Here is a 15,739-nt window from a genome sequence, read left to right as displayed (position 1 = left end):
ATGACAAATCTGAGGTATCTGCATCTACAGTTGTGAATACTCATACTTAGAAAATTTGTCCAGAAATATTCTGCTAAGTATTTCAAGCTTGGGTGGAAACAAAACCAGAAAGTTCCTCAACAGCTACAGTAAAGGCTTTAGTTTCATAAAAATAAACCGCAATTGGATTTCTCTCATAACCACCTCTACAGCTCCAGTTATTCTGGAACAATATTATCTAGAGAAGGGTCTGTACGATATTCCATTGACTGAAGGTTCCGAAAGTATAGCTCTTGATGTGGCAGAAAAATGGGTAAAGGTCCTTCTTGGTTATACACACTAGATAAACAGCCTTCTGAATATTATCATCTTGTGCACACATTCAATCACAGGAAGAGGAAGTGGTTTGTGCAATTGTAAATCCATACATGTGATAATCTTTACATTAAGTGTTAGACTGCTCTATGAAAAAAGAAACCTGAGAAACACCATGACAAGTGCATGTTTACCTGAGCTATACAGAGAATGTATATGCTGTGTCTAATTAGTGATGTTGATCCATTTAAACCTGATTTATGGTCTGCTGCAAAATCTCGTATCAGGAGACTGCTTGATAGCAGTGCATAGCTCTATCATAACAAAAAAGTATGTTGTGGTGGGCAAACACACACATTCTGAAAAAATACATCAAGTATTTACAGGACAGAGGTTTGTGATCCATTAAGTCACTTTCATGCTGTCGTTAGAATGTGCCCCTGACAGAGATGGGTTTAAGGGTTAAGAAAGAAAAAGAAATTTGGCACAGGGAGATACCTAATACTGGCATCGCATCAACAACATAACTGAACTCCGGTCTCAGCAAATGTGGGGTTTGCAGATTTCAGTTTGCAAATTGTGACAGCAGATGGTTGAAACCTGCCCCCATACAAATCCCATGCCTGAAATGGCACTGCCTACGTTTACACACCCTGAGAAGAGAGATTTGGATTTCCAAAGAAATGAGTAACTTCTGTTCCCGCATACTGGGATGCCTGTTCCAGAGGGCACAAGACACTTGAAACAACAGCAAAGTATCTAGCCACTATTACATAGCCAATAAACGTTTATTTAGATGTGGAAGGAAAGGAAAACATGTTTACATGAAAGACCTAGGGAGATTTATTGCTCCCCTGAAATTCAGTGAGGTTCCACAGGCTCCCTGTCAGCATGTCAGTGCCTGAGTGAAAGGATAAGCAGGTTCTTTGAATTACAGGCTAAAGTCAGTATCAGCATAAGTTGCATGGTGACTTCATCTCCATGTTGCTTCCCGATTGATACAATCTGTGTATGAGGAGTAATCCAAATATTGGATTGCACATATTTGGCAGGTTTTGCACCCCTCTTCACAGACAATGGTTTTGTCATAACTCACAATGAAGTTACTGTAATACTGCTCAAACAGTGTACTGTGTGGCACAGACAGCTGCTTGGCCATTTCATATAGGCTTTCTGGCTTCAAGTCTTCAATGCCGTAAGCTTTAGTCAGGATGTACTCTAATTTCCAGTTCGATTCATTTTTCTTGTTGGCATCTCTGAGGTCCAAATAAAACTGCCAGAGATCCTACAGTTAAAAAAAAAAAAAAAAAAAACAAAAAAACAAAAAACAGAAAGGAAAAATAGGCACGGCTGTATTGCTTTCTTCCCTGCTTCATTAAGTCTCTAGAGTGATATATTGATTAGGAAGCTGTCACTCCTCATTATTCACAACTGAATAGAAGGTCACGTCCCACCCCAAGAGCTGGGCTTACACCCAAAGCTGGTCGTTGCAGTGCGGTAATGGTGGGGGGATGGGGAAGAGAAGAAAAAGGAGCCACAAAAGGCAGCAGTGGCACTGTTAGAGGTCTTTTCTGTCCAAACTGTAAACCAAACTCCACTATCCTCATGTCTGCTTTAGGAATGGGGGCAAAAGGGTGAGATCCAGAAGTTTATTTTCTGCAGGCACTGCTTGAGGGGCCGAATGGACAGAAAAAGAATGGCCCAGGGAGAATTTAAGGGAAAGGGAGAGATGGTGATGCAGGAGTGAAATCTGCACAAGAAAGGCACAGCCTGTATTAGCATAGGCCTCCAGAGGGAAACCCAAGTCCCAGTCAAGCTGCAGGATGCATTGTCACTGAATTCAGCAAGGTCAAGATTTTACCCTGAATTAGAGAGAGAATATATGAGTCATTCAGAGCCAAAATAATTATACAGGATTCACTTGATCTCCAAATATCATGAGACTACAGAATAGAATTATTCTACCTTTTTCCTTCTGAATTTATCTGCAATTTCCTATAAAAAGTATAAACTCTATATAAGAAGGTGCATGATTCTAAATGACATCACATGGTTGAAAGTGCTTTTCTTCCTCTGCTCTTCTACACCCTTTAGGAGCATTTCATGGACTGCATCTCAAAGCTCTTGCAATCACCAGCAAACATTGGTATGTAAACAAGCCCAGGATTTAGGTGAACCTTTTTCACCGTTGCAGAGCTCCCTACAAAAATGTTTTAGGATTCTGCCCACAGAATTTCTGACTGTCTCTGATTCCATGTTTTAAGAACATTCCATAGAGAACAGGAAGCACTGGGTAGTCCTGCAGGCACAGACAGACTGACCAAGTTCTTTCAGATTTCCTTTCCTTTGCCCAGGAAGGAAAATAAGAGTAAGCACCAAAGTTCCACCAACAGCCATAATACTACAAAGGCTGACATCTCGCTGTAATTTTTAATGACACTATACCTGAAGTCTTAAACAATGCTTTGAAATCGTTACTTACCAGCAAGCTATAATCAAGAAGATCATATTGATACAATCTGACACCAGGGTTATTGGACTCCATTTGCCATACATTCTTCACTGGGGTTACAGCAGGTGCCACAAACAAGGAATTTACTGGCTTTTCTGCAGGAAGAGGGAAGGTGAGGAAACAGTTTCATTTCAACCATTTCTTTCTCAAACAAATGTTTTTGTAGAGAACCAACACAGCAAGAACCACAGTGACTGCCTTAGGTGCCTTAGCATTTTCTTTTCCCCCTGGATTAGCTATATCACTGAATTCCTTCCATACTTCCACTGGATAGACCAAAATCTGTGTAAAATACCACAGGCCATGTTCCAGTTGTACCAGTTAAATTTGCCTTCACTAGAGGCTTCCCAACAATTCAACTACCTTTGCAAAATGGTCTTGTCTATACGTAAGGTCTCTGTATTTTGTGTATTTCTACTGAAGAAATATTCAAAACTTTTACTTCCTGTCTCTGTGCTATATTTTACATGTTGCTTTATGTATTTATGATGTTATTAGAAACACCAGGGTATCATCACCTGACCCTGACTTCACTCATCTAGACTAGCCTAGTACCTAGCATGTCAACACCGATCTTTACAGCAACTGAAACATGAGGAAGTACACATGTTTTAATTAGACAGAATATGCAGGTAAGTATATTGAGAGGAAGAAAAAAGAAGCCCTAACTATTCCTTGCTCCAACAACATCACAGCAGTGAAATCACAAGGTCAGTCTCCACATAGGAGCAAAAGCCTTGTACACTTGGAAATCAGTACATTCTTCTGGAGAAGCTGAAACTGAGCTCTGTATCTCAGTACACTGATGTTGGCTACAATATTACATTTATCTTGAATTCTCTGGAATTTTGTCAAGAAGAAAATAGCACGAATAGAAGACAGCCTAAAACTGTACAGATAAACACAATTGTATTTAGCTACATGCTGTTCCACCGTTTAAATTTCGTTGAAAGATGCAAAATTATTAAAACAATTTGAAAGCAATTACTTGCACATGCAAACTGTAATGACAAGGCACCAATATCAGTCTGTCCTCAGTGAAATTTGCAGTAGAGGGGATGATTTCATGCACAAATGGGACAAGGTACAAAACCATGTAGATATCAGGCTGGTTTGAATACCATTTAAAAAAATATAAAAAGCCAGTTCTTTCACTAGGGCTGGATTCCTTTTTACTGGAGATTAAAACCATGATAATGCCATGCAAAAAGGTAAATTATTTAGAATATATCTGTATATACTGTTACCCCTGTCAGCATTTTGGGAATTCCTTTTATAAGTTCATATAAAACATAGATAAAGAGCCAATTAATATTTGGGTATTTTACATAAACCAAAACAATGGACCTCTCACTGTTCTATGGTATGGACACAAATATTTAAACAGTTACTTGTTAGAGTTCTTCTGATAGAGATGTTAGAGTGCTCCATACGGCCATGCCCATGCTTAAAACCAAGGTATTTCAAAGCAATAAGCAAAATTTTCAAACCTGGGTGCTTTTCTTGAAGGGAAATTAGCTGATCTAAGAGATACAACAGGCAGAGACTTTCTTTCCCCTGCCTCCTGCTTACCCTTATCTTAATTAACTTTGAAGCAGCAGGGAACTCAGCAGAGAGGCACAGTAATGATGCAGGAAACACAGGAACATAGAGTATGTCTAGTTGGCCTGAGAACATTCCCTTTGACACATTACACAATAGCAACTGGCCAGTATAATTTGCCCGTGTCACTGAGAGAGTGGAGAGGAAAGACTAGAAATTCTTGTCTAGGCATAAGCATTCATTAAAAAAAAAAAAAAAAAAAACCAAAAAAAACCAGAAAGCTTGGGGAGTCTCTTCTGACTTCAACAAAAAGAAAGACAGCCTGCCATGCAAGGTTCTCTTTGGAAAAAAAACTGGGAGTGTGTGAGGCTTTAACTCTTGTAGATAAATAGCAGTACTTCCCAATTTCCTTTTTTAATTATTTATAACAGAGGCTGACCAGTAAGAACACCCAAGAAAGTATTAGTTTGCTTTTAATCAAGAAGAAAAGGATGAAGGATTCAATAAGCATCATTACCTTCTTCATCCAGGAGGACCATGATACTATCTCTATGTGTATGTCCAAAAAACTGCCCCGCAATAACACTGCTGTATCTGCGAAAAATCTTTACCAGTCTCTCATTGTAATGCTCCCTGATAGCTGTAGTATTCCTTGCATATGGCAAGTATCCTATTGGTACATGTCCTATTATATATACCTAAGGAATCAGATACAGAAAGCACAATTAGCACCTTCGTTTGAAACTTATACTTTAGCTGTAACTTAGCATTACTATGAAATTGTGGTAACCATTTCTACCTTAGAAATGGCATTCTGAAAGCTATAAATCATAACAGTTTTGTTATACAAAATACAAACAGCAAGAATGTTTACATTCGTAATGAGAAAAAATAAGTAATTTTTTTTTAGTGAATGCAGTATATTCTTGGGAAAAAAGTTGCGATAAATCTATGTGTGATTTTAGGCCGAAGGAAAATTTGGTCAATTACTTCTAATTAAAAATAAGTTACTAGGGCAAAACCTATGATTTGGCATCGTAAGTAAGAAAAACTTATGTTAGAATATTACAGAGCCTGCATGGTCAGAGAGTCACCAGAAACATGGGAGAACTGGTTAAAACCCCTCTGTCTGAGGTTGAGACTTGGCTCCAACTGCACACACCAACTAATATGCTGCAGGGTTTTACAAGGAAAGGAAATCTCTCCTTTCTCCCAAATGTAATATAATATTTTTAAAATTACAACACCGTAGCAAAACGTAAATGTTTCAGATTAAACACTTTTTCTGGTCAGACGACGATCCAATCCCCGCACCAATCAATCAAACACGAGCCAGCAATTCATAACCTCACTTCAAAACCTGACTGTTATAAGACAATTTATTATAACACTCAAATCATATCAATTGCTGCAGCTTGGCTAAGTTTTATGGTTGACAACATCCTTTCTAACTTCTATTTTTGATACTTGTAATTACATAAAAATGTAAATTAAATATGCTAGCTTTTGTCTCAGGCCAAGGGTGCACATCTTAAAATTAAAAGCTGTGAGTAAAAAAAGTCAGAAACAAAAATGAAAATATTAAGTATTCTCATCCTGGCTTCTACAGTATTTTACATGGTAGGTATTTTATTGTATACTCTGAGAAACTGCATTCAACTATTTTATCAGTTGTTGTAGTATAATGTGTATATTCAAGGAAGAATTATTTTTTAAATGAAATTTTGATTTTGCAGTATCTTCTGCAGCATTAATATTTTTCTGGAACTGTATTTATATTTTCATTGCCTCTAATTCTTACTACTTTTTTTTTTTTGAAGTTTAAACAAATAACGCTGATGAGTTCTGTTCACAGCCCCTACCTTTTCCTTCTTTTGCGAAGAGGTTTCTAGTATTCCCTCCAGCCAGGCAAACTGGTTGGCTGGGTCACTGATATTCACAGTTACGCTGTTGGGGCTGTAATATAAATTTGTGTTCAGACTGATTATCCTGAGTGGTTGAGAGCTATCACTGGATTCAAACAGCTGTGTGTAGAAGCCACCTGTGAAAATAAGAGCAAAATCATCTGAAAAATGAAAGGCTTCAAAGCACAACTTTAGAATGAAAGTACAGCACTGACAAACTACTGAGCCTTACTCTTTCTAATAAAATATAATATGGCATATTTATTCAAGCCATGTGTCACCTTAACGCAACATAACACCTTAAGAATCTGGTTTTAGCAACATTTTGGTAGGAGAAGTTGACACTGAATTTTTATTAAGTCCTGCCTGCAATTGCCTTTGTGTTTATTTGACAGCTTTCAGATGTAATTATACAACTGACATGCAAGAAGTGCCCTCTAACATTCCTTCCACAGAGAGATGCAGTAATTGTTAAAAAGTCCACATTTCTTGAAATACTGCAAACACAGAGGTTCCTCCAGGAAGAACTGTTTGAGCTTAGCAGCCTTGTACTTTGAAAGTCATTTAACTTCAGACTGGAACATGATGAAAAGCAAAGATCACATTTTTCAATCCAAGCTCCTAAAACTCTCCAAGGCATACAGAGCTTCTTCAATGGGTGCAATTTCATAGTCCATGGACTTCAGTGGAGCCATGCCAACAGAGCTATAACAATATACCTCTAACTTAAGGACCACCCCTTTGGGTTTTCTTTTTCCTATTAGAGTTTCGACTTCCGCTCTTACCCAGAGTTCCTTCTCATTCGGGCCACAAGAACACAAATTAAACTTCCAAATCCCTAATGTTTGAGTGGATTGGAAACAGAGTTGAACTTTTCAGTCCCTTGCTAAAAAGAAATATTCTGTCAAGAGGGCCAATATTCTCCTGGTTTAGTAAGCTGGACACAAATATGATGCAATTAACAGCAGAATCACCAACTATGTCCTATCAAAACTTGAACAAACATGTGCCTATTCAATATGCTCTGAAATGCATATGGTATCAAAACAGAAACAACATTTTTTTTTAACAACCAAATTTAAGTCTTCTTGTGCATCATACACCTTTTTAGTACCTAAAAAGTATTATGAGGTCCTGAAGGCAAGAAGATATTTCACATGCATTGGCACAAAGCCACCAATACTCTACATGTTACAAGAAACAATAATTATTGCATCACAAGAGAGTAAATGTGCCCTGAAGATAAGCATTGCTATTCAAAAAGACAAGTTACTTCTTCCAGGAGAAGCATTACAGATAATCCATCGTGCTGATTCATCCTATGAGTCTTAGCTAAACAAACAGGACAACTCTATAGAAACATTAGTTCTGTAAGCCCTAGCTTTACAATGCATTAGTGGAAAATTTTACCTTTTTTGAAGGTATTAATTGCTTCATCAGTTAGCCAAGGTTTCCAGAAATCTGCTACAGCATTGTAAACTTCACTGGTAGTTACAGGAAGTTGATCCTGTGAGAGAGGAGAACCTGCCTAAGTCTTAGCATTCAGACAGACAAAAAAACCAAACCACTGAGTTATCCCACCTGACCTCTCGCATAACATGTAACTGTATCCAGTCATCACCAGGAGGAACTCAAGAAAGGGAAAAAAAAAAACTTCTGAACATCCAGTATTGCTGATCAGGAAAAAATGCCTGAACTTAGTCAGAACTGACTGCACAGCCTTGGTAAAGCCTTGATAAATTAACACCAGAAATATTTCAAGCCTTAGGAGCACAGCAGAGTAGAAAACCATACATTCTGCAAAATTCATAAATATATAAACTGAAGAGTCAAAGTCTAAAAATAAAGTCTCTTGGAGGAAAAGCTTGAACATAAGCTTCTTTTACAGAAGGTGAATTTTTCAAGCAACTTGGGGTTCATAGCAGCTCCCCAAAACTCCATGACAGCCCTCAGAAACATCTGGTGAAATTCACAACTATTTCCATGATGTGCTGTAGTTCTAGTAACAAAGCATTTAAGACATAAAAGAAAAGTTTTGTCAATTTTTTCTCCACCGGCTCTAATTAGACTGTAGCACTCTTCAGTCCGAGCCAAGCAATGCTCAAGTGCCACAGGCTAATAACAGCCATGGTTTCATCTAACCCTGACAGGAAGACCCCAGCCTGTCCTTGACTTTCCTGAAATATCTGCTTGGATTCTTGGTGCTAGAAGCAAAAAAACAGAGGTCAAAAAAAAGGAACAGTATTACAGTGCATGCTTTCTTAAACATAAAATTTGACCTTTCTAAGATCTTTGAAACTAAACCTATGTTTTTAGAGGCTTAGGCACTAAGTCTCTGTCTAGGAGTAGTGCAATCAGAAGTCTGTTCAGACATTTGTTGCTTGCAGTGCACAGATACCAGTTATTAAGAAAGCCTTGAGCCATACTAGTTCAGCCAGAGCTAACAGTCACTAACAGACATAGCAAAACCTGATCTCAGATAAGAGGCCGTGTTATGGGCTGAAGGTGGTTTGGACCCAGGCAAGTCAGTGCTCTGTGAACTTGTGGATTAGACAGCACTTTGGGCATTTGTTTTAAGCCAGGGCAGGGATGTGAAACAAATAAGAAAGACCAAGGTCACAATATACAATCTGAAAGGTACCCCAATGCTTGATTAACCCAAGTAGTATTTTTAATAGGCTCTGCAAGAAAAATCACCCAAGACCGTTAAATTGTTAAGACGGACAGGTCAGAACACAACGGAGAGCAATAAAATTCCTTGGTGCATGGTGAGCGCGCAGCTTTCACACTTGCTCTGGAACAGCCTGCAGTGTGTGGCTTGCTCCACATCGCTTCCAGTCCACGGGACATTTGCCAAGCATGTCCATATGAAAACCAGAGATGTCATCAACAGTCCAAAAAAAAAAAACCAAACCAACCCAACAACCTAAAATGACCCCATAGTGGGGAGTTTCTGATCCCACGGTCTTTTTCAAACAGTAACAGAAAAGTGGGTCAGCTCTGCGCACTGGTGAAGCCTGCCATTTCAAAACAAAGTATCACAGAAACACTCCTGTGTGGTTTTGTGCAGTTATTCTGATCATCAGCCTGCTTCAAAATACTATTTGCTGCCTGTCTGCCCCTCCTGACCATCTTTTTTCTATCTTCAGATTGAATTTCACAAACAAAACTCATATTTGCTGGAAAAGTAACTACATTCTTTGCCTTCAAGGTTACCGTATACAGCTTTGTTTTCCTCTGTATCAAAGGAGACTGCTGAATGACAACTATTCTCTGTGAAGACTTTTTAAAAAACTAAACAAAATTAAAACAAAACACGGAGTGAGGCTTCAGTTAAGGTGTTATCAAAATACTTTACATGGGGTTTCTGCTGAACCAACCTGGCCCCCCGTCAGTGTGTATGATAAGCTGAAGCTATACTACCCGAGTAAGAACACAAGAGGCTGAAGTCCCAGCTTGGTTTGTGCACTCACATTTACAAGATACATGTGGCTCTTGTTTTGTCTCTCATGTTTCCCTTTCCCCTCTCTGAGCACCCCTGTTACTCCCTGATTTGGGAATCCCTAACTCCAGCAATGATACAATCACCTACTACCCCAAGATGTACCCTGATAGGCCTAATGAATAACACCGGAAACTGAAATAAAAGTCTTTCGGGGTTTGAAGGGGTGTTACTGAATTCCCACTAGGCATTTCAAACGAAGTATTTTAGTTGACCTGTTCAACATCTCTTCCAATCCCCTCAGATTCAATGACAGAATTTGCTTCTCACTCCAGTGTGCTGCCAGATCAACCCACAATATGCTTTAAAGGACACATGAAGCAACTGTTTACTTTTGAGCTATGCCAAGAACAATATTCGCAGAACACTGAAAGTAAAAAAGCACTGTCCTCAGCTGCAATGGCACACACATCCAGTAAATCATCAATGCAAATATTTCTAAGTGTCCAATAAGGAAAGAAAAAAAAGACAGAGTTTTAATAATAGTGGCAAAACTATGGGAACATTACAAAAATCCTGCCGTTGGTCTGATAAAAGAAAATCCATTGATGTCAGCAGCCAGATTCCCAGAAGGCCTTTTAGTAGGCCTTGGATTTTACCATGGGCTCACAGATCCATGAAGGATGTAATTTCTTTTAGACAAAGTTATTGTACACACATGCATGGCTCACACAGCAAGAAAGAAGTACGTGTGTATTAACTATGAGACCTGGTGGTTCTAAGCCGTGAGGAATGATAAGCAGTAAATTTGCGTGACCTCAGGCAATGTGCAGATTTTACCTGCCACCAACATTCGCTTGGGTAACTTAACACACAGAGAGAGATGTACTTTCTGTTCTTGACTGGAACTAATTATAAATTTAAATGCTAATTGGAGAATTGTAGAATACTGTTTCCAGAATAATAGTTACACAAATTTAACTCTTATTTTTCACACCTGCTTTCTGAGGGGTTAGGAGCACACTCAGTACGATACATAAATTTCTAACTTGTTTTACCTGTGGCCAGTAGTCGTGATTGCCTAAGGCTGGGAAAACCTGAAGATCTGGAAAGAAATTACGAATTGTAGTACTCATATTGCCAATGATGCTAATGACCAACTTCGTGGAGAGTTCTTTTACAGGAACATGAGGGGGGCTATCTCTGAAAAAGGAAAAGCCTTTATTAACAAAGGTTTATTATCAACATGAGGAAAGGCAAAAAAAAATCTGCAAACACATTCTAGCATGTAATACTACTATAGCCTCTTTAATTAAAATCATAGAATTGCCTGCAAGGCTCTCCGCAAAGGCTTTTTTTTAAAAAAACCAAGCAAGCAGACCAATGCTTATCCTATGATCACATTTATCATAACTACAATTTCTTAGAAATTAAATTAATTCAGTTCCATCATTTTGAGCTACTGTGCAGTTTGGGTTATATATCTTCTGTCATCCGCACAACCTTCTAAGTTTATTTTTCCCCTTTTAACAACAACCTATTGAAAATTAAGTACAATATGGTAAGTGAAATAAATTAACCACTTGCTTTACATATTCATACTTCTTAACACCATTCCCTCAGCAAAATTAAGTGACATAACATATACAACCTTTCCAGTAAAAAAGACCCCCCTCATTGATAAACAAACTAGTTCTCCCAAACACTGGAAGATACTAATCTCTTTGATAAATTATCCATTGATGTATACCATAAAAAAATTATGTGATGGTAGAATGGAGAATTTTGCTATGGCAGAAGGGTAAATTAATGCTGTCTTTTATGAATACCTAGAAAGTAACAGGGCATGGCACTATTGAGCTACTCATGTGCCTCCCTTTCATACTTCTTTTTGCAGTCCCACTGCTAAGGCACACAAAGCCGCACAGATAACACCTGTGTGAGAGAGAGAGTATTATTATGCCCATTTTCTAATAAGTAACATCAGCACAGAAAAGGTAAATGTTTTACTCAGCGGGGGCTGCACACATCCAAAATACTGCAATGAGGGACAGTGAAACCACACTTTCTTTAGAAGCACATGCAGCTATGAGTGATAGTAATGAACAGAGAGGCAGCACATGCAACACTCATCCTCCCCCCACTAGCCCCCGATCTAGAATTCATACAGGCACCGAACCTGAATGGCAACTTAAGCTACAGTATTTCTTGATTCTAGTTACCTCTTACAGAACCAAATAAAATATAGTCAAAAGGTATCTTCTAAAAAGGGACAAACTTTATATTTAATGACCTTAAGACCTACAAAATCCAATACTTCCCATAACAGTTCATTCCAATTGGTTATTCCTCCGACCTTTCTTTTTGCTTTTTCCACTTCCCACCCTCCCCGCACCATTTCTATTAACTTACACTAATAGAGTCACATGGTAAATGTCCCAATGAACAGTCCAACAATATCCAGAACTTACTACAGAGGTCGAAATCTGTTCCTGAGGCCTTACATTCTCACTCAGTCTCCCACTTATTAGCCATTCGGACAACTAAAAGGACTATTTAAAAGTAGCATTTGTGCTCAGATCGGTTGGTGCAAATATAAACTTGCGAACTACTGCACTGTACAGTTATGCAGCTGTTAAAAGCTCCTAACTGCAGAGTGACTTGAACACTTACCCCGTCCAAATCATAAATGAAACCTGGTGTTCTGAATCCTTCATGAATTCAAATGCTGACAAAATAAGTTGATATGGGGAATCACACAAAAAGTCTCCAAAAGGGCCTGGGTTGGAGGCATTGGCTCCTTTGGAAGAAGAACAAACTTTGGTGCGGTCAGGGGTAATGTGGTAAGTCGGATCTAAATGTAGGTCAGATACATGCCAGAACTGCCCTGTTTTCAGAAAACAAAGATTAAAGAAAATGCATTATTTGCAGTTGAACTGGATATACGTGGGTAATGCTCCAGTTTGCCTACTGCTATTCCTCTTTCAAGTTTTGAAAAGGAGAATAAACTTAGCAAATCGTTGATTAGCCCGCCTGATAAGCGTGGGCGAGTTCTGCATTCCTGACAGGAGTCCTTCACATAGTCTGCTTAGAAAAAGTGAAAACAGAAGCAGAGGCATGGGTTTAAGCTATGCAGCAGGAAAAAAATGGAGGTTGGTAGGGACTGGAAAATCAGCTCCTTTTCATTAATAGCAATCTGGAAACTGGAGAGTGGAGTAGGCGACAGAAGAACTTCTCCACTCCACCTGAAAAGTGAGGGAGTTGCATTTTAATTATTTTTCCAGACCTTCCCTGTCTGGAAGCTACTACAAAAGATCACAGTTTCGAAAGAAAAGGCAAGAAACAGCATGTGCGCAAAAATTTCAAAGCTCTTCTCCCCAGCGGCCACAGTAGCAGAGGCTGGGCTTCTGACTAGAGAGAGGTGTGTCAGCCTCACTTACTCACTACTTTCCAGGCTGACACAGTCTCAGCCGCTGCTGCTTAGCACTATATGGAAAAAGGAGCTGAGAAGTATAGGAATGTGGTGAACAAGATGAATTATGCTTGTATTAAACCACCAGCCTTCAAGCTTCATGTAAAACAAGAGTAACTTTTTTTTTCTGCCAGTTGCAAAGCACTTGGGAAAGGCACATGTGTATCGGGCTAGTGGTTGTGAAACCGGGACAGATATAAATTGATTTTTCCTAAGGTCACACGCTCACTCCGAGGCAGAGCAGGCACCACGCGACTCGACCCCGTGGAGTTTTATTTCAGGAAGCAAAGACCAGCAGCGATCTTCAAATTCTGCAACGCTGCGACTCCTACCAACAGGAGACAGAAACGCCCGGACACCGCTGCGTGTTTGGTCCGAGGCGTGTGTAAGTCACAGGGAATGAAAAACCTGCGGAAACCATTTCAGAGCAGCACTCACCTGCGTACGCGACCCTACCGCGGGTCACGCCGGGTGGAGGGCCTGTGTTTGCTGACAGCACAGAAACCAGATGTAATGTTTGCAGTGCATGCCTCAGGACACCGTGCCAGGGCAGGGCAGGGCTCACCTCACCTGCCACCCTCCGGAGCGCCAGCCTACCCTGGCGAACGAAATGCAAGCCCCGCTTAACCCCCCCCCCCCCCCCCCCGCCAATACCTGGAGAGCCGTGTGTTTACTTATCTAAAAGTCACATGGAGCTGGAGCCAGCTGGGACGGGGAACACCGCCGCAGCAGCCTGCGTGCGGGAAACAGCGAGAAGGGAAGGGGAGGGAAAGGCGGCGCCGGAGGGGAGCGCGTCCCCAGGGCCTGCCCCGCCGCCGGGCCCCGCGCTGGCAGCACGGCGGGGGGGGCCGGGCCCCCAACAGCCGGGGAGGCACCGCGGGCCCCTCGCCCGCCTCCCCCCGTCCTCCACGGGAGGCCCCCGGCGGACTCACCCACGGCGGAGCGGGGCTGCGGCCCGGCCGGCGCCGCCTCCAGCGCGGAGCAGAGCAGCAGCAGCAACAGCAGCGGCGGGGCCAGGCCGGGGGCCAAGCGGGCGGCGCGTCCCCCCCACCGCTCCATGATGGCCGTGCCGGGAGCGCCCTGCCCGCGGACGGCTGCTCATGGGACGGGACCGCCCCGCCGCGGAGAGAAGGGGCGAGCCCGCGGTAGCTTGTGCAAGCCCCAGCCCTTCGCTGCCTCCCCGGGGCTGCCGGAAGCCGCCACCGCGCCCCGCCCGCCCGGGGGCCCAAAAGCCGGGCCTGGCCGGGGTCCCCGCTTGCTGCCGGGACAGCCGCGGTCGCCTCAGCCGACCGTGCCGGGCGTCGGGGTGACCCGCAGGAGGTACCACCCCCGGGTCAGCGCTGGGGTGCTCGTAGGAGCCAGCCAGGCCGCGGGCAGGGCTAAACGGACGGTACCGGCGGACTTGCAAGCGGCCTCGAAGGAAGGTGAATCGGACAGGAGAACTCATTTCCCCGCTCGGCCGGTGGCCTGGGGCGCCTGGTGGGCCTGGCCTTCGAGCCCTGGGCTCCCAGCACGGGGTCACGGCTCTCCGAACCGGCCGAAAACCTTTCTCCCAGGGCCGGCCGACAGAGCTGGGGTGAGAAACGCCTCTGAGGGCCGGGGGTGCTGCGGGCCGGGCCGGGCCGGCGGCCCTGGGGCGCTGCCTAAGGCTGCCCCGAGCAGGCTGCGCTCCGACGCCCAGCAGGAGTCTCGGGCATCTTTTCGGAGGAAGGTTTCTCACTGCACACATGTGAAAATGGATCCTGGTTACTTAACACGCTTTAAAATTACACAAAAAGCTGACGAAATATGCCACCAAGTACACCGTTAATACAGCTTAAGGAAAATGCTGAGGGGTATTGTAAATACGAGTCTCCATTGCTAAGGCTTTATGTTAGCAGAGCTGCTGCTTATAGCTGAGGTCAGAGCAGTTTCCGGTGAGGAGTACTCGTGTCAGCTTTAGGAGCAGACCAGAATAATGATGTCGTGGATCCCGTAGCTGCCCTCAAACATCCCACTGCTCACTGTGCTGTTCTGTTTGGATCTGCTTTCTGGGGCTTTGCAAAACAGTTTCACCAGCAGCTGGAAGTCCTGTGTGCTGGTATTTTCCTCACTTTTCCACTCCTCTGAGTAGTGCTACAGGCACTTCACAGGTACCACTTCTCCTTTTTCCTCTCCCTTATTTAATTTGACATATCATTCATCTTTAGAACAGCAAAAGATTTCACCAATACACTTCATGATGGTTTGACGTGACTTACAGAACATATGTATGTAGGGAAAAGTAACCTTTGTTTAAAAGTGTAATGTAAAATATTTACAGTTCAGGGTTTATTTGTAAACTAAGTCTTAACAATCTGTCTCTGCATTCCTTTCCTCATATTTAATAAAAACCTTATTTTTTTAATTCACGACCCCACAAATCACCTGTCATGAAGATGAATGCCAGTACTGGGTACCAAGTCTGTTTTCCCCAGTGGTGAAGTTTTTCCCCACATTTCTGAGAAGGGGTGGCTGGGAAGGACAGTCACGTGGCGAATGCACCCATGGGCAAACAGGCAGCAACGCAGGGGAGACGGATGAAAGCTGTATTA

At 42.1% G+C, this 15,739-nt stretch overlaps 1 protein-coding gene across 3 annotated transcripts; it reads right to left on the bottom strand.

Moving 5' to 3' along the window:
- Nucleotides 1-1,063: 1,063 nt before the first annotated feature.
- On the bottom strand, nt 1,064-14,453 carry SMPDL3A (sphingomyelin phosphodiesterase acid like 3A). Of its 3 annotated transcripts, XM_075087549.1 has the most exons (9): nt 14,099-14,354; nt 12,368-12,581; nt 11,524-11,629; nt 10,753-10,897; nt 7,663-7,759; nt 6,211-6,389; nt 4,866-5,046; nt 2,777-2,901; nt 1,064-1,579 (listed from the first exon to the last, which is right to left on the bottom strand). In XM_075087549.1, exons 4-9 carry the CDS (start codon nt 10,828-10,830, stop codon nt 1,268-1,270), a joined length of 972 nt encoding a protein of 323 aa, XP_074943650.1. In that variant the 5' UTR covers nt 10,831-10,897; nt 11,524-11,629; nt 12,368-12,581; nt 14,099-14,354; the 3' UTR covers nt 1,064-1,267. The 3 variants fall into 3 exon arrangements, with proteins under 3 accessions (XP_074943650.1, XP_074943648.1, XP_074943649.1); XM_075087547.1 differs by lacking the exon at nt 11,524-11,629 and having other exon boundaries at nt 14,099-14,453; XM_075087548.1 differs by lacking the exons at nt 11,524-11,629; nt 14,099-14,354 and adding an exon at nt 13,605-13,924.
- Nucleotides 14,454-15,739: the final 1,286 nt, after the last annotated feature.

This window comes from Phalacrocorax aristotelis, chromosome 3 (genome assembly GCF_949628215.1).
Source record: "Phalacrocorax aristotelis chromosome 3, bGulAri2.1, whole genome shotgun sequence".
Lineage (NCBI taxonomy): Eukaryota > Metazoa > Chordata > Aves > Suliformes > Phalacrocoracidae > Phalacrocorax > Phalacrocorax aristotelis.
This window is presented reverse-complemented; position numbering and strand designations above follow the sequence as displayed.